This window comes from Phoxinus phoxinus (genome assembly GCF_949152265.1).
Source record: "Phoxinus phoxinus genome assembly, chromosome: 19".
Taxonomy (NCBI): Eukaryota; Metazoa; Chordata; class Actinopteri; order Cypriniformes; family Leuciscidae; genus Phoxinus; species Phoxinus phoxinus.
Window position 1 is genome coordinate 15,626,215 of NC_136894.1, and position 19,321 is coordinate 15,645,535.

The window sequence follows — 19,321 nt, forward strand, 5'->3', positions numbered from 1 at the left end:
AATTATTAATAACACTTACAGGTTGTGATACGGAGGAGGAAGCTGATGCAAATACACTTGGAACTGAACCTTCCTTCAATATCAGCCGGCTCGCGAATCCAAGTTTGATTGCATTTAAGTTGGTAAAGCAATCGTCTTCAAAATGGCGCGAACAAAGCACAAGGCTCGTACTATACTTCTGTGGTATAGTTGTATATATGAATTGTAGCCACTTAGTCTTCAAATGCTCCTCCTTGGGCAGATGAAAAAAGTTGGCTTTTGAGCCGCACTTCAGAACACAGCGTCTCATCGCCATGATGTTTTCAAGTTTTCCCTGCTGGCCTTGGAGCGCAATAAGTGGGCGTATCGTATTCAAATAACTTGACAAGTTGACGTCATCTAGTCAGAGAAAAAGCTTCGGTCTTCTAACGATTCATAAAAATGACTCAGTCGACTCTCACGTTTGAAAGACAATAACTTTATATACGGTGCACTTTCATATTTCAAACTTTGCAGGATGTTTTTGTTCACTTAGATCTATGTTACACACTACATGAAAGGTACATTTCAAAATTCCATAATAGGTGCCCTTTAAGTATACTTTACACTTTTAATATATTGTTCAATTTAATTATTTTTTTTAAATAAAAAAGCCATTCTTTTGAGAAACAACCCCAGTATAGCACTCCATTACCCATAATATTCAAGAGATCCACCAATCAGAGAATTCACTGTTACCATGGAAACAAAATTAGCCGTCTTTACTAGCAAACTTATTCTGTGACTTGATGTATTTTTTTATTACTTAAAAAAAAATCACAATGATTGAAATTAAGTAACAAATATACACAGATGTGCCAAAACAGGCTTAATTTATTTTTATTTATCCAAGAGCAATTTTGCGCCTGCACTGTTCATGGTGACTTTCAGTCCAGGCCAACACTCCAGAGGGGATTAGGGGGCGTTCACATGGGACGCAGTGCCAAGACCCCTGGGGTCTTGAAGTGGTTTTTATAGAATGCATGATTTAATAAGAGTATTTATAACTTGGCACAGGATGCTGAAACAACAAGATGCAATGCAACAGCCAGTTTATTTGTTGAATATTTGAGGAGAAAATTGCCCTTGGAAAGATCCGTAGTTTAGGGTGACGTGAGGATATGACCATGGAGTGTGAAAAGTGAGTTATCAGCTATAACTAGCAAAGCTCAATAAATGAAACCATATCGCTTATTTTCTTCTCAATGTCTTTTTGAGCTAGTGCAACTTGTCACTATTTACAATGTGAGTGGAAGGGCTGCACGATAAAAAAAAGAAATCGCAATATGGCTCCTTTTTAATTAAATATACTCTCACTGCACGTTTTGAAGCACAGCACCGTAGCCAAAAGCAGCTCATGATCCGATGTTTTCAGTATCTCAGATTATATATCTTTATTATTATATAGGGCTGCAACAACTAATCGATAATAATCGATAATGAAAATCATTGACACTGTGCATGGAAAACTTCCTCCAGTCGCTTCAAATTACAGAACTGAAAAATGCATTTCTATGGACAAAATGTATCTAAAAATAGTGGAGGAAACTGAGTGAGCTGCTGCGAGAATGGTATGTGAACCAAGCTGCCCAAAACATGAGAATTATTTATTTTAATCTTCAAACTAATGCATTTAGCGTAATGTTTAACATGGCTTGCCCTGTCAGGTGCTTTGACGGATATGTGTGATGTTTCCTCAGCGCAAAACTTTCATTTTACGGTTATATTCTTATCTGTAAGTGTTACAAATTCACCCGAGTATTTCCATTTAGCATGAAGGTTCGTCCTGACAGTCTGCGTTATACAGACAAGGACGCTTTAGAGAGGGAGACAATTAATATTCAGCGCAAAAATGTCATCCTGCTGAAATATCTGTTGTTGGATGTTAAATTAAAAGTATTTTATGAGAGTAGTAACTGTAAAGGGCTTAAAGCATGTAATTGAATATAAATGCAAGTCGTTTCTTACATTTACAGTATAAAGAAATGACAGTAACAGGTTACTGTGTCCAGAGTGAATGTGTTGCTGCAGAACATTCCTCATATCTGTTAACACTGAGTTTGTGTTTTTATTTGTATTTATTATCTTTATTTTTTAACTACTGTCCCTTTGCTTTATAGCTCTTTTGCATATAGGCTAACATAGATATATTATCTATGTGTTCATAGCATTCAGTTGGCACGTTTGTTTGAAGGACAGCATTGGGCAGGATGTGTACGGTAGTAGTTTTGTCAACAAAAGAAAAATTAATTAACAATTAATCTTAGAAAGATTTGGCGGCCAACTAATCGATTATCTAAATAACCTTTAGTTTCATCCCTATTATTATATAAAATAACCTTATAATATTATTATCATTAGTAGTAGTAGTAGTAATAACTAACTTGATGTAATTTGATATGTAGTTATCACAAAGGCAAAATTGTGATGTAAAAAAAAAAAAAAAACATTACATTGCTGGACATTACATTTTAAATAGCCAATTTCCCCAAATTGCGCATCCCTGGTGAGTGGTGCTTGCCCATGCAGACGTCACAGCCACAATGGTTGCCAGCGCATTGCTAGACGGTTGCTAGTGTGGGTGGTTGCTAGGCTGTTCTGTAGTTTTTAGGCGCTTGCTTACTGACAAGTCAAAATAGCCCACCTATAAATCTGTATGGTATTCTCATCTCTAGCTATCCATTGAACTTCTCAAGCCACATCTAAAGCCTGATCACATCCTTTGTGCATATCCCTAACCCTAATATGAGCTAGTAGCAGTGATGCTTGCCTTTGCTAGAGGAGTAGCTGTGTATGTGCTGAGAGTGAGGCAGTAATGGCCGCTGGTGGAGGCAGGGCCCTCTCTCTCTCTCCCCATCACTTTCACAAGCAGTGGGCTGGTAGCACCCCCTCATGGCTGACATCTGCACAGACACAGCACACTGTATTTGGGTCTTCTTTCGCTTTGGAATAAATGTTTGTATTGCTCTGATTTGGTGTGAGCAGCAAAAATGTGTGTATTGATAATCTACAATTAATCTGCTCTGTGTGTGTGTGCGCATGTCCGGCTTGGTGTATTTGGGTTTGCTTTAACTTGACGTCTTCGAGATGCGTTGCTCATCCAGATACTGTGATGCTGTGTGTTTTTGTGTGTGTGACTGCACTGTGACCTCAGCGCCAGAGAATGGGAGTGGAGGGGGAGGGGGGTGCTCTACTTTGCACTAATGTGTCAAGCACGTGGAGACAGTTGCTATGGCAACCTCACAGATGCAGCTGCGCGTGTTTTTTTTTTCTTTTCTTTTTTTTTTTGTCCCTGTCTCCTCCCTCCCTCTCTGCCTTTTCTCATTCTACTGTTTTGGCAACAGATGAATGGGCATATGTGTGTGTGTGTGTGAGTGAACAGGAAAAGGCGAGGGAGTGGATCAGCATCCTGAGCCAGCAAGGGTCAGACAGAGTCTGTAGGTGCGTCCCAATTTGCGTACTTATGCACTATTCTGTGACGTTTTGTAGTAAATAGTGCACACACTGAAAATCACAAAAAGAACAAGGGAATTTTAAATACCTGGATGATGTACTCATTTAACCGAAAAAGTGTTGAACTTTGGACTTTTACTCAACTGTCGCAGGATTCCTTGCATAACGAAGGTGCTTTCAGACTCCAATACTGGATGACAAAATAATCTTATACAACTCATACACTGGGCATTGAGTACATGGGGCATAGTACAAGTGCATAGCGTAGAGTGTGTCATTTGGGACACAACTTGTGACTGCATTCTATACCGTACATCCCTCTGCACGTTGTCTTACCTCTGACAGGATTTTCCTTCACCTCATTGTGACTGGTTATTAAAACCTCACAAACAGCATTTGCCACATCAATGTATTTCTGTTCAGTTAGTATACTTGAGTTTTTCCTCTATGGTGTATGTGAAGCTACGTGGCTGCCTTGGTTAACTCACTGGCCTGTTTTAAGATATATTTAGAGTGTAGTCCTTTGCTTTTGAAAATCTTATTGCGACAAACCGATGTGTTGTAAACATTGCATTTTCTTTGTTTTGAGTTGATTGACAGGCTAGTAGGGCTGTAAATATATATATATATATATTTTTATAACCGATGCAGTTTATGTGCCTGATCAACCATATTTATTTTTTGTTTTACTTGTTTTTGACAATCATAGCAACAGCACTGAACTGAATAAACTGTTTTATTTGACACTTTTTTTCAATACTGTAATTTCACTCCCTCCTTGCATACAAAACCCTTCTTCATCAATAAATATTTGTCTGAAAGAGTGCAAAAATAAAATAGTGTACTGTCACTAAAGTGTTTTCTTAAAGTTTTAATCAGGTAAACAAACTGGTAACAAATAAAGCATGTAAAAATAATAAAAAAGAAAAAAAGAAAAGAAAAAAAAAGAAGCAAAAATAAATTTTAAACCGCCTGAAAAGGTGTGTTCCAGCTTTAAGATGCACATCTTGAATTGGTTTTGAAACCCAGCCAGAGAGTGAACGATAGAAGCCTAAAGGGTCAGTTTGCAAATGCAATACTACAGTATGATGTATAGCTGTGTTCAGACAGTGTAACATGTTGCTCAATGCTGGTCTTATGCCCTGAACTGAGCTGCTCTCTTGACCTCTGTGTCGTCAGGAGAGCCCAGTCTGACCTCTCGTGACTCCCTGACATTTAGAGATCACGGGGTCAGACAAGTTCATGTGAGACTCCTGTCAGGACAGAAGGGGTTAAGAAACCCTCAGCCATCAGTCAGATGACTGGTCTTGTGATAGCAGAGTGTGCCTGTGTGAAGCCACAGTAAAAGAGTGAGTGTCATAGAACGGGCTGGCTTTGAAGAGGATTGGATGTTTCAGTATTTCACAATAATCTAGCATTTTAGCTCTTAAATTTAAAATATAACTTACAGTAACAATGCAGTGCTGGTTGACAATTGGCAATGTCTGTAATATATGTAAATGAGGCCATCCTTAAAAATATTATTTTTTGCCGTAACCCGACCGACCCTGTCAATTTAGGACCGACCCAATTAATTATTTTTTCCCCCTTTTAGTCGACCAACTTGCTGGTTGTAAACCTGCGTTAAAGACCGACCGATTTTTATTTTATTTTATTTTTTACTCTTCAAACAACTAATACAAATGCAATAAAATAATATTAAGTATATTTTATTAAGTATTGTGAATATAAATTGCCTAGTAGGCTACGTTCTTAAAAAAAACGTCATCTATCATTGTTTACACCATTGGTTTACGCATGTCACACTATATGGCCTGTACATTCGCTTCGTTTCATTCACCGCCAATGGTTTGCACTTGGTAATGATGGCTGCGGCCGCAATAAATAAAATGTTCGCGGTCACTGTTCAAAGTCATACAGGTTGTAAATGCATTAAAACATATCGACACCACTTTAACTTGACACGAAGTTCTGGAAAAACTGTGCTCAGATCTTTTCCCATCCCTTCTCCCCTCTAGTCTAACGGTGACCATGTGGACTGACCTGAAGGATGTTTTTCATTGATGCTATGGCAGTCCACTCAGCTGATTGTTTTTCGAGAATGTTGCACTCCTGTTTGTTATTGTGCATGAAACTTCACGCCAATAAATCATCAGAAATATTGCTGACTTGTGCGCGTCTCAAGCTCCCTCTTTACGTTCGTCCTAATGCCTGTTAGTTGCCCGTGGATTTGCCTATATTTGGTGTTGAAAATAGAAAAATAAAGTGCTGCAGACTAAGCAATGTATTTAATTGTACAGTAGCCTCATAATATAGACATGATCTTAATTCCATAATGTCCTTAAACATAATATTGCAGGCCATAAACTGAGAAGGTGCACGTCCGGTGTGCGATACCTCGAGTTGTCATAGACGCGGCGCTTCTCGTCCGGTGTGTGCGATACCTCGAGTTGTCAAAGACGCAGCGCTTCTCGTCCGGTGTGTGCGATTCCTCGAGTTGTCAAAGACGCGGCGCTTCTCATCCGGTGTGTGCGATACCTCGAGTTGTCATAGACGCGGCGCTTCTCGTCCGGTGTGTGCGATACCTCGAGTTGTCAAAGATGCGGTGCTTCTCGTCTGGTGTGTGCGATACCTCGAGTTGTCAAAGACGCGGTGCTTCTCGTCTGGTGTGTGCGATTTTTTTTTTTTTTTTTTTCTTTTTTTTTTTTTTTTTTCGCTTGACAAGCTGACCGAACTTGACATGGGGGCGTGGCAGCATCGACGATTCCATTTTTTAATTCGATGTTCGAGATTGACTTAATTTCGATCAGTGATGTGTCATTACATGGTGACATCATTACATGTCAGTGATGTCACGATATAATATTTGTTTAAATTTATATCTACGTACTTTTTTTTTTTTTTTTTTACATTGAATCTTGGAAAAAAAAAATAAACCTACCTACCGACCTTTTTTTTTTTTTTTTTGCTGTTACTGCAAACCAAAATATTTTTAAGGATGGCCTGTACAGGTTACATGCACCCAGATATATTTGTTGACGAAGGTCTGGACTGTTGCTGAATAGGTGCTATGTAATCATTGGAGATCAAACACAGATTTTTGGCTGTTTGAGTATTGCTAATAATGGATTTATGCATAGTAAAATGTATTAAATCATGCTGAAAATATGATAAATTGATAGCTGAATGCATTATCAACTAGTTAAAATATTTTCAGAAATGTAAATCCTTGGACATCTTCAGAGTTCTGTGGTTTTGTAAACTGTGTGCGCTTAATATATAGGAAAACATACACATCAGTCCCATGATGCTTCCTGAAAAGCCTTTTGTTTTTCATCCGTTGCACTTTCCACATTCCTTTCATTGATTTCTGTGAAGACAAACTTGTGTCTGAGCAAAATTAATTTGTAACAGTTATTTGGTAAATTGCAGAAGTTTCCTTGATGCGATTTGTTATTTGGTTAGTACACACACACACACACACACACACACACACACACACACACACACAGTTTCTGTCCTCAGGGTCTCCATTAATTAATGCCTTCTCTTTGGGATCAGTGATACACTCTTGGGTAATCAACACCTTCCTCGTGGGTCACATACACAGGAATCTCCTAGTAGATGCACACATGCCAACATTAACACACATCCACAGAGAATTGTTTCCTGTTAGGAGAGCAGACCTGGGTCATGCAAACTCTCCATGGATGCAGGGAGCGTGTGTGTGGCAGTTAAAACGGGAGCCTGAATCAGCGTTCTCCTCCTGTCTCTCCCTCTAGGGTTCCTCCAGCAGGTCACGGCCCAAAAATAGCAGCGGGCGCCGTTTCAAGTGCAAAACCGCCGACTTTGGGGCCGCAGCCAGTCTGCGAGTGTGAGATTTCTATGGGAATACTTGGCTAAGCTCCAGTCGGGCTGTGTGTGTGTGTTTTTCTCATTCCACTCCCACTTTTTTTCCCCTTTCCCTCTCTGATCTGACTGGCAGATGAGCTTGCAAATTTTCACTGAACACATGCGCTCCACGTGACGACAGTTTAGTGTGTAAATATTCCCACACACGCGCACTCCTCCGCTGGGAGGCTTTATGACTGACTGCCAGATTGATTTCAGCATCACACCCCATATGAACTCACTGCTCATTTTGCTCAGGCTTGCTTTCAGGCAGCCAGTGTTCTGTAATGGACAAAACCATCAATAATCAAAGACCAAATATCCATGTTTATTTCATGTATATTGAGTGAACATTTTCATATCTAATAGTTATTTTTCTTTTTTATACTTGTCATGTTGTATTTGTTATTACATTTATTTGTGTAAATGTTGCTGATGTTTGCCCTGCAACCAGATTTATTTTTGAGAAAATGTGAAGTGTTTGCCTGGCCTTTGACGCAACAATGCTAGTTTGTTGTGGTTGCTATCCAGATCGTTGCTATTAGGGACTGGTCAGGATGGTTCAACAATTGAGTAGCCAATTCGTTCACCCTTATGTTGTAAATCCATAAGACTTCTGTTCATCTTAAGAACACAAATGAAGACATTAATATTATTTCATTGTTTGTGTTCATCCATTGAAAGTTCATGCAACCAAAAAGCTTTGATGCATCCAAAATAGGGCTGCAATATTATTGTATTTGTCCTATTGTTTGTACTTTGCCAAAGATAATTAATAACAAAGATAAATTAAAATAACAAAAATAACTGATCGTCCACCCCTAGTTTCAGGTGTTTGTTTACCTGGGTGTTCTTGATGTTAAGTTTTCCGGTTGATATAATTTTATATTGCCAAGTTAAACAGAATCATTGGTATTTAATTAGGTATTTAGTTTTGTTTACATTGATGTTAAAATGACATGGCCAGATTTGTGACTTATGTAATGCAAAAACACTGCTGTTCACTTTCAGAAGTTGTAGTGACACTTTCTTTTCCCACAAAGAATGCGAAACATATATTGGTTATGTAACTTTCAGTTTTTAAATATAATGTAAATTGATTTTACTCAAAGCATTATCGTATGGCATATCGAATATTGCATCATTTATCATTATTATCAGTTATCATACATTTTCTTCAATATCATGCAGCCCTTATCAAAAAGTACAAAAAGACATTGTAAAAGTAATATATGAACCAAACAGTTTAATCCAGGTCTTTGGATCAGATACAGTCACTTTATATGATGAACAGATTTAATTTAGGCTTTTATTAAAACAAACATTGATCAACACTCATCAAATATGATAAATAAAACATCATTGCTTGACACATTAGGCTTCCTGCCGTAGTCAGTGCTCGGGCGTACACCGATTACATGACCCATATACATATACCCATATTCTTGGCCTATATACGCAGAGCACGTGTGGTCGGAAATTTGAAAGCAAAAGTGAGGGTGTTATCAGTAATTCCAGTGTTGTAACAAGTTTATATACCGGTGTGAATTTCCTCACGTGACATCCCTACTTGACATTAAGCAATGCAATGAGATTTGTTTTCGTCAAGTAAGGCCACGTGAAAAGACCTGGATTAAACCGCTCTATCCATATGGATTACTTTTTACAATATCTTTTTGATGCATAACAATTTTGGTTGTATGGACGTAAATGATGAGAGAATATTAAAGATAACTCTTTTAGTTTTACAACATTTATAATAATGATGATGACACAATTTTCATTTTTGGCTGTGCTATTCCTTTAAGATTTAAATTGCGATGACAAACATCTCGGAGAGGGTTTTAACTTCTCTTTTATTATGCTAGTAGTAACCATTAATGGAAGCAAGAAACTCGTCCCAATATGCTAGATGTATATCCATAGACCTTAGTTAGGGCAGCGTCATATCAAATTTTTGACTGGAATGAAAAGGCTGTGAGGAATAGAATAGAGTGCGTTCAATGGATTGTACTGTTGTTTAACAACAATCCGATTGTTCAGCTGAAGAAATGTTTCCGGGGAGAAAAAACAACAAAAAACTCAGTAGGCAAACTCAGTAAAACTATTTTAAAAGTTGTGCATATTCTAGGACCTTGATGCAGTGTGTTCGCCTGGTTGACACCAGACCCTTCTCAGTTGTAACTGAGAGTGTGTTTGGGGAAGGTTCATTCACAGCCCATTTCCATCACCAACAGTCATCGCTCAAATGTCTCTGGGCGCAATTGGATAGACCTAAAACCAATCAGAGCGATTATCATCGTGTAAAGCCTGCCTCAACGTTTGTGATTGGTGCCTCGATTTGGAAAAATTGGCTTGAATGGGCTCTTGGCCAGACGAACTTGCAGGGCAAATCTCAAATTTGCCGGAAGTTCGTCAGGGTTTTCCCAGGCTAGCAGTGTGTGCTATTGTTAACCCAGTTTTTATCTGCGTTAAATTCATTATGGTGGCTGACCTGACTAAGGTCTATAGCGTGCACATGCTTATTTGATATAACATTGCTAAGGTGTTCTGAAGGAGCTTTGTGTAACATTGGCCAGCACAAGATAAAACAACTTACAACAGCTTTGGAAGATCCACTGGTGGAGTGTTTGTGAGTTAGACCGTAGCAATAACAACTAATCAGAGACTGATATTGATCTAAATAAAGATAGGCCTATCATGGTTCTCATCTATGGCTTTAATATTTCATTTTATGGAATTATGTAATAAGATTTTTTTTTTTTTTTTTTTTACAGCGAAATGCAAAAGCATTAAAATATTTTTTTTCCTTGGTGCCTGTGTAGAAAGTAGAAAGTACTAGCGTACCTCATTAAATCACATGATTTGATGTATTCAAGTCTGTAGCACAAATGGTGTGGCACAAGTGCTCAGGGGTTTGTTCAGATTACTTAGAATAGGCAACAGTAATGGTTTGCCTTATCACACAACACTAAAACATTTTTTCATTTCCTCTTGTTCTCCTGTGCAGGATTTGTCAGGCTCCATCGACGATCTCCCCACAGGCACAGAGGGTGCTTTGAGCCCGGGCGTGAGCACATCAGGTGTGTCCAGCAGTCAGGGTGAACAGAGCAACCCAGCACAGTCACCTTTCTCTCCCCACACCTCTCCTCACCTCTCGGGTATCCGTGGCCCCTCTCCCTCACCCGTGGGCTCCCCTGCCAGCGGCCCGGCCTCGCGCACGGGACCCCTCTCACCCGGAACCATGCCTGGTGGGAATCTCACTTATATAATTTATTTTAATAATGCAGTAAAAAAAAAATTTGTTTATTTTTTGAGATTATCAGTAGTTGCCCACTTTTTTTAAAACTTTGTTGTTTACATCACCTATAGGAAACCAAATGCCCCCCAGACCATCAAGTGTCCAATCGGATGGTATATTACATTCCTCCATAAGTCAGGATAGAGGTGAGTCTTGACAGTTTTTTAAATTACTGTGACATTTTATGATTTTTACAAATTGACTGAGGGCTGCACTATTAATCAAAATAAAACTGAAAAAGCGATATAGGTGGGTGTGATTACAAATCACAAAACCTGCAATTTAATTAAATGTATGTGCTGTGTGCCTCATGGGCAGCGCGGCGACATATAGCACCTTTGCGCCATATCCCTCTCTCCCTGTCCCTCCCTCTCCCACTTCACTTCCTGTCTACGTACTGTACTGCTGTCCTATAATAAAAGGCAAAAACACCAAACAAAACAAAAAAACTTTAAAACAAATGAGTATTGTAATTTTACAGGTAATGTAAAATAAAGTAATTATATTTATCATTAATATTTGTTTTATTTTACAGTAAAATATTCCAGTAGTACTTTTGTTTTTAATAATTAACAAGGTCAAGGCTAGACCATAGCATAACTGTGTCCGCTCTCTGCAGTATATATGAGGAACCCTCAGATGCCATACGGCTCTCCTCAACCCGGGTCAACTTTATCCCCACGGCAATCATCTGGAGGCCAAATGCATAGTGGGATGGGTTCCTTCCCCCAGAACAACACCATGGGTAACTATGGACCGCAGGGTGCCCAGTATGGACCTCAAGGTGAGAAGCTTGTTTTTGATTTAAATATTTGACTGATGATTTTTAAGAACATGAAAAACATTTCACTTTTATTATTACTCTAGCCTAGTTTACCTTAACCTCAAAATCTACTTAATAGGTTACCCGAGGCCACCAGGTTATGGAGGCATGCCAAATGCTAACTATCCAGGTGGTCCTGGCATGAGTGGCTCCATGAACCCTATGGCTGGGCAGGGTGGAGCAGGGCCGTATGGAGGGATGCCTCCAGGACGCATGGGTCCAGGTCAGATGGGTACGAGGCCATACGGCCCTGGCATTGCCCCCAACATGGGCGGCATGCCCCCTCAGGTGGCATCTGGAATGTGTCCACCACCGGGAATGAACAGAAAGCCTCAGGATCCTGCTGCAGCGGGCATGCACCATGGCCCATCCAACTCCATACACAGGTAGAGTGCACCACATGCTGCTTTTAAACTTAAAACTCATTGAGAAGTGTCGTGCAGAGTACAGGCCCTCTTGGACTAAAACATTTTTTGGGATCTGATCTGACAATGCCAGTTCTTAGGTGTGAGAACAAGCTCATTGTTCAGTGCCATTCACGCAAGTGTCCATTCCACTGACTGTCAATGCAAATTTAAAAAATGCTTGATTATAGGCTCGTAGGTACCATCAGCAGGTTGTTGAGTGTGATCATATACAGTAACAATAGCCAAAGGATTTCTTTTATTTTTTTTTTATTACGTCAAATATTTTTAAGGTGACTTCAAGCAAGTATGCAATTTAATTCAAAATCCTTGACACGATTAAATAACGCAAATAAATTAATGAAGCACTCGAAACTGTGTCATTAACGTAATTTGCGTCACGCAGTTAAATTATCTTGGGAGTCGGGAGATTTTCAAACTGAGCATCTATAATGGCACATTTCCTGTAACCCTGGTTGGCAGAAATTTCTATTCTAACCCCTTAACCCGGTTTCTGTTTGCGATCGGATCATTTTAAGCAGCTAAACTCCGGGAAAGTGTTCAATTATTCACTAAGTAAATTATTTCAAGCAATCAGTCCAAAACAGAGCTTGTATGTCAAGAAAACCAGGCTTATTTTATCAGAGATGGCAGAGAGAAAAGTGACTCATGGCCAGTTTTCAGTGAATTATTAATTACAGTGTGTTTCTCGCTTTAAATATTCTGTCAAACTCTGTGATTGTTTCTGAAGAGCGTGAGTCCTCACGCGTGTGAAATACAGACTGAACGGAACGTCAAATCATCCCACCATGGCCAGATGATATGCAAACTACATTTCTCAGCTGGATAAAGCAAACCAGCTTCTCGCTAGTAAAGTTTTGATGGATGCGAATTGTAATCAAGGTAAATACGATTGCAGTAACGTACAGGGGTCGTACAGTAAGCACGCGTGAGTCCGTTATTCTTGATGCGCAAACAAACCAAACCGTGTATGTGCGCTCTTGATGCACTGATCGCACATTGCATCTATGCACAGACATATTTCAATACGTTCACGTTGTTTTTGCTCAAACATACAGGATAATGTTTTTATCTGTCATGTGTATGTTGCTGTGTTTAGTAATTGACCCTTCACTAAACCCCGCCCTCCCTAGTTGCTGTTGCTACGCCTGACAAGCGTTCGCGCTTGGCTCGTCTATTACAGTATGTATGCACCAGTGTCAGACATTCCCAATGAGATGATTAGTCATTTTTGGCGAACAGGTGAAATACCTGAGAGAGCAAGACAAAAGGGACATATGCAACCGATTAGAATTTAAAAATGTAAGCTAAAGCCTATAGGTCCCAGCGCAAGCAGCAGCTGCCTCATACGCTCAAATTGAGGAACAGCTATGTTCGTGCACAGCAGGGTAAGTGAAATGTGAAAATAATCGAATAATTATAAATCAAACAGCTTATCCATAAATCTTGTGGAATAACACTAACACTGGGAGAGCCGCGATCGGATTGAGGTAAAGTTACTCAGTCAGGGGTAGTAGGCCGTCTATTAACAAAATGCTGAAATATATTTTAAAGTATGTCAGTGAGCCTCCGTCTTGCCTTTAATAGTCTTATTTTACGTTCAAATATATGCATTATGAACAAAGAACCGTCATTATTTCCAAGCAATATATGTTTTTGTTAATCCTGTCGACATTTAGTTGTGAATGGGCCCACCCACACTGCTTGATCCACGCCCAGCATTTCTCCCCTTGGCTTTTAGACTTCAGGAAGGAAAAAAATTCCACCACCATCCGTCCAAACTTTCAGGATACCGGGTATCAGATTTGCACAATCCATACGCACAACGCCTCAGCATGTTTCCCTCGCTTGAAAGCTTGCCAGACCTCCCGCGCCTAGTTACGGTTGCTAAACCACGATTGGTGGTTTTTCAGCGTGGCTTAGCGAAGGGTCAATTCTGAATGGATCCGTGTACTGTAGTAGGCATATAATGCAGTCATGTTAAGTCAATTTAAGTTTTTTTTCTTTGAAAAAAGCTTGCAGAAAATAGTTTTGTGAGAATCAGTCTAATGGTTTACTTTGCTGGATATAGCAAATGATAGGGGTGAAACGGACCGCAGTTGATCCGTGATCCGTACGGACCAGGCCCCACGGTTCGGCACGCATGTGATTCATGGATTAACTGCTAAATTTAACCATCAGAGTGAAAGTTTATAATTTGGACATGTTTTGTCTTAGCAATTTACACATTCAAACAATTTTAAACGCAGAAGAGGCGCAAATCGGTACCTGCATGTTTTCTGTGCGCACAGCCGCACACGCAGAGAGGGAGAGAGGGGCCCATTTCAGATAGCGCTCGAACAACAAATTGATTCCTCTTTCGCGTTTCCTTGCCCTTGAACGGACACATAAACACAAAATTAAGTCTAAAATACCCTTCTCTGTAAGTATTCTCTCGGTTATGTCATAAGTGAACAGTTGAGAAAGAAACTGTTAGTCAGTTTGTCCGTTTTTCCCAGTCCGTGCAGTCGGTCTGTGACAGCACACACCTAATATTCTGTTGTCTGTCATTCATTTTAATAAAACAACAAAATGCAGCTTTAACAAAGATAAAACTATATTTAATTTCTACAGTGAACAGTGTTATTTTACATTTAGGCTTACTTTTTCATTTCTGTACCTGAATACTAGTGTTAGACTTTGTAACTTTGTTAGTATTCATCTCTGCAAATTTATGTATTTGTTCTTATTTTATTACTGACTGTCACTGTTCACTTATTTTTAAGAATGTTTGAACTTTTTCAGTTTTTGATGTAGTATCGAAGAACTTAAAGTGAGCTTTAAGTAATAAAAGAAAAGCAAAGTTAGACCCCCCCCCCCCCCCCACCCATATATATATATTTGTTTTGTTTTTTTGCTGAGCCGAAAAATTATCCGATCTGTGGCTCAAACCGTAAATGATCCGAACCGTGAATTTTGTGATCCGTTCCACCACTTGCAAATGATACCGATACCGTTCAGCAAGTGTATAGTGTTTGTGTCCCTGACAAAGAGAAACAGACAAATGAGAGCATAATGGGGGTAGAGAGCATATTTGCAAGTCCAGAAGTTTCTTAAACGTAAACATCCTGAAAACCTGCGTCTTAGACAGCGTGCAGATACTGAATTGAAATTTTTCACGTCTTGCGCTTGTACGGACTAATTCACACAAAATTATGTAAAAACACGTCTTGGCGAGTATCCTAGTAAACGTAGTCGGTTATATCTCAAGTAAATGTAGGCGGGATATTCATATTGGACCTGTGCATTCGATCTTAAAGGTACAGCAGTCTAATAAACCTGCAAATAAATCACACACTGCTCTTATACAGTGATGAATAGGCAGTGACATTTCACATTTGATTACTTAGTTCTATTATATTTATTTGTGCTATTTATAATTTGATTGTTCTTATTTTATAACTGACTGCTTGTCTTTAATAATGTTGTAAATTCACATTATTTAGGCTAGTAGTTTTTGCTGTAGTATCAAAATTGTATCCATAATGTTTTAAATTCACATTCATTTGTCTAGTAGTTTTTGCTGTAGTGTCAGAATTTTTACATACAATGCGAAAGTCTAACACAACCTCTGGTGCTGGAATGCTCGCATAGCTAGTTCGCTCTCGTGCCTTTTGGAAACAGGTTGGTAACAAAAGCTAGTGCATGTCGTGAGTGATTTGTAGAGATCACTTGGAAATATAAATGTATCGCTTTTCTTCAAGCGCTTTTATATAACCGACCTCTGTGGAAGTCCTGGTCCTCCATATGTCCATCCATCCCTGCTCACTTTACAATGAAATTCACTGCAATACAGCAGCAGTAAGTTGGAACACGTATTGATTAATTTGTTTGAGCTCAAAATATGGATTTCGATTAGCTAGTTTTGTTTCCCCACCCTCAGGTTCATGGGTGTGTGTGTTTTTTTGCAGAAAAGGTGGAAATCAGACAAATAATGCAGAGTTTGCTTGATTTTACATTTTAAATTCTGCAGTTGCAAAACCATAACATCCTGGAGGGACTACTGGTAGAATCAGACTTGCAGCAGAGATTTTACAGTCCTGGGGAGCACAGCTGGAGTCAGTCTTATCATACTGTGAGAGCTGAACATGAGATCATAACAGTGAGAGTGAAGGCAGTGTGTTGAAAGAGACAATGGAAGATCATCTGAGTCATTCATACCATTTAAGATTTTTCAGTTAAGTCAAGTTTTTTAAATTAGTTTTTTCTCCTAGACCGCCTGGATTTCCCAACATGAACCAAGGAATGATGGGAGCTGGGTCTCCATATGCACCACCCATGAACAGCATGCAGGGTATGATGAATCAAGCAGGACCGTACCCCATGCCTGGCAACATGTCCAATAACTCTGCAGGTAAGCACTGAACTTGCTTGCAGACTATTTCCTGTATTTTTCTTTCGGTTTTCTTCACACATCAGATTTTGTCTGCACATTTTTCTAGATGTTTTCACTTTTTTTAAATTGAAGTAGCCCACAATGACAATATTTTTCAATTTGTCTCATAGGCATGGCTCCCAGTCCAGAGTTTGGCATGGACAAACTCAACCAATCTCAGAAGTTGAATAACAAAGTGGATGGGACTCCTAAGACTGAATCAAAAAAGGTGAGCTATTAATATTTAAATGGGTCTGTAGATTCAGAATTATTTCTCTTTTCCCCGGTATTGATTCACGGGACGAGACACCAGTTATCTTGCCAAGAAAAATCTTTTATTCTTATATGTCAGGAGAGAAACTTTGAGAAGATGTTGTATTCACGCCAGGTCTATGCGTTTCCGTGTTTCTCTGAAGTGGTACAGTGAAATTCAGCTTATATACATCACAGACAGACTTACAGCTTCCATTTAAGGTAACAAACATGTTGCTTTGAGCTTCTTAAAATTGGAACGTAGCCTATATGTCATCTTCAACATGTCACACTCCACTTCCATATTAAGAACTATCCTTGTTGTTTACATTGGTGATATGCTTGCATCAGTGGAAACTGTTGTACACTGTTACACACCCTCAGCAAAATATAGCTTCCCTCTGTCTGACATGTGATCCTCACATGGACCATTAGACTCTTCATGCATTCAAACACATGCATTTAAACTCCATAAGATAATACAACTGATCATGAATACCAATAAAGAATAATAATACAGATACACACTATTAATACTGAAATTATATTAAAAGATGAAATTTTAGATCTTCATTTCCCTCCACTGGAACTACGGCCGTAAGTTCCACACCATCAATCCCAGGTGGCCAACCTATAGAAGTGATAGTGAGGAGAAGAAATAGCAGACCAAGAAAAAGATAGAAAGGACAGAAGAATAGAAACAGAAAAGAAAAAACAACAACAAACACAACAAAAACAACAAAGAACCCCTTCCCAGGTTATGTTCCCGCATACTATGTGTCATTTAACGTCTATGTGTACGCATTTAAAATGACCCCAAACAACTAAGAAAGGAAAAATTAATAAGTCTTCACCGATGCCTTGACTCGTTAAGTAAGTACTTAACTACTTCAAGTTCCCGGCTCCAAAATAATAAACTAAAATAAACGTTGATGTTAAAGGATCCTATCCCTCGGGGTTGAAAATCAGTAAGCGGGTGTTCATTGTTTGTGAGGTTGTGTTTTGTAAGTAATGTAGTATGTAAAATCTCCTATTTCACACTGTATGTCCCATTCTTGGTTCTATCCATTTGGTTAGAAATAATCAATTTGACAGGTTTGGTACTTTTCCTTCCAGTAACACATATCATGAATTGTATTGCTAACATGAACACAAGAACTCCTACCATAGTCAAAACTATCCAATCCGACCATGATAAATTCCCTAGGATTCGTGTTAGTTTCCTCTCAGACATTAATTTAGCTACTCCATTTGCTACGATAACATGACCCATTGCTTGAATTCCCTCCTCTTGAGCTGCTTTTACACTCTTTTTAACTATTCTAATCATCTCAAAGAGTTCATAATTCCGTTCTTCTACTAAATCATTATTCCACCATTGTGGCTCTAACTGCAACAGTTGCACATGTGGAACATGAATTCCTCCCAAGTGAAGAGGATAGAGAATCTCAAGGCAAAATGGATCAGGAGGAATTGGACACAACTTCCCTCCGTATATCATATTTTCACTTATTCCATCATGTAATATACACCACTGTGCTTCTGACACCTGCCATGCACCTGTGGCTTGATCTAACGGAACTACTTCCCAAACTGCAGAACCATTAAGAGATAGACTAAACATTGTAGAACATGAGCAAATTACCCACTCATGTTCCTCAACACAACAATCTGTGGTAGAAATCATTGGTGTGTCACCTTCAGCCCAATATCCATTCCTACCTAATCTAATTACGGAATTTCCTTGTCTAACCCCCATTGATTGGAATTGCCTGACTGTCATAATATTACGTTTCCCATATTGAGGCCATATCATAATCAAAGGTAACATCCCAGAACCTGACAACGAATTTTCATTAATAGCGATTTTAACTAATGGAATATGTTTAGCAGACGTTAAATTAAGTTGATTACCGAAAACCACTAACAAAGATTCTGTTATTCGCTCAGGAATTTGTCCCATTCGAATAACTTGAATATCCTCTACCATCTGATCCTTTAGATTCTGGGCTAAAAATAAACACGCCGCACGATGTGTCTCAAAATTAGATGATTTTGTTAATGCATCTGCCAATTCCTTCGCTGCGTTATTAAGATGCTGACCCGCTGCTATAATATGCAGAGAACCTTGAAGAGCCTCAGTGAGTCCTTTCCCAGTCATTGTTCCCACCCACTGAGTATACTCGCTTAGTTGATTAAGTTGAGCAGTATTACTAATTGAATTGACAGAACCAAATACCCCCGCTATGTCTCCCCATATACTTCTAGGTTTACGATATTTACTACTCAGAGGATTTTTAGAGGTATAATACTTAATTTCTTTTTCCAACCAACTCCTTATTTGTGTAAAATTACCACAATAAGACTGATCAAAAACAGTAAGAAGGGATTGCAAATTATAATTAATGCGTTGTCGCACCATATGGGCTTCATTTATCAAGGTTTTTGTTTCTTTTGCCAACAAAATACCATGAGCTGGTGCAATAGTTGTATTTGGGCATGTTGTAGCTTTGTTTGTCTTTTCCGCAGACAGATAAAAACACCTTCCAATTTCCCCAGTTTCTAGCTCAGTCTCACAATATTCATTCTCATCTTCTGAATGCCATACTCGTGCATAATTTCCCTTGAATCTTGTTGTTCTTGAGGAAGTATCCCACAGAAACCCTTCACATGGTACCACTATGGGATAAATACACCCTTGGGCCAATGAGTCCCATATTGTAAGCATGTGAGTACGATTCAAA

General features: G+C 39.0%; 1 protein-coding gene across 2 annotated transcripts in view; it reads left to right on the forward strand.

The window, feature by feature from the left end:
* Window positions 1-19,321, forward strand: part of arid1ab (AT-rich interactive domain 1Ab) — a 104,881-nt gene that overhangs the window by 66,557 nt on the left and 19,003 nt on the right. For both annotated transcript variants that reach the window (XM_079590504.1, XM_079590503.1), the window contains 6 exons: window positions 10,373-10,613; window positions 10,735-10,809; window positions 11,283-11,447; window positions 11,566-11,872; window positions 16,165-16,304; window positions 16,457-16,554. In XM_079590504.1, the coding sequence (XP_079446630.1) occupies window positions 10,373-10,613; window positions 10,735-10,809; window positions 11,283-11,447; window positions 11,566-11,872; window positions 16,165-16,304; window positions 16,457-16,554 (1,026 nt within the window). The remainder of the gene's footprint in view (window positions 1-10,372; window positions 10,614-10,734; window positions 10,810-11,282; window positions 11,448-11,565; window positions 11,873-16,164; window positions 16,305-16,456; window positions 16,555-19,321) is intronic.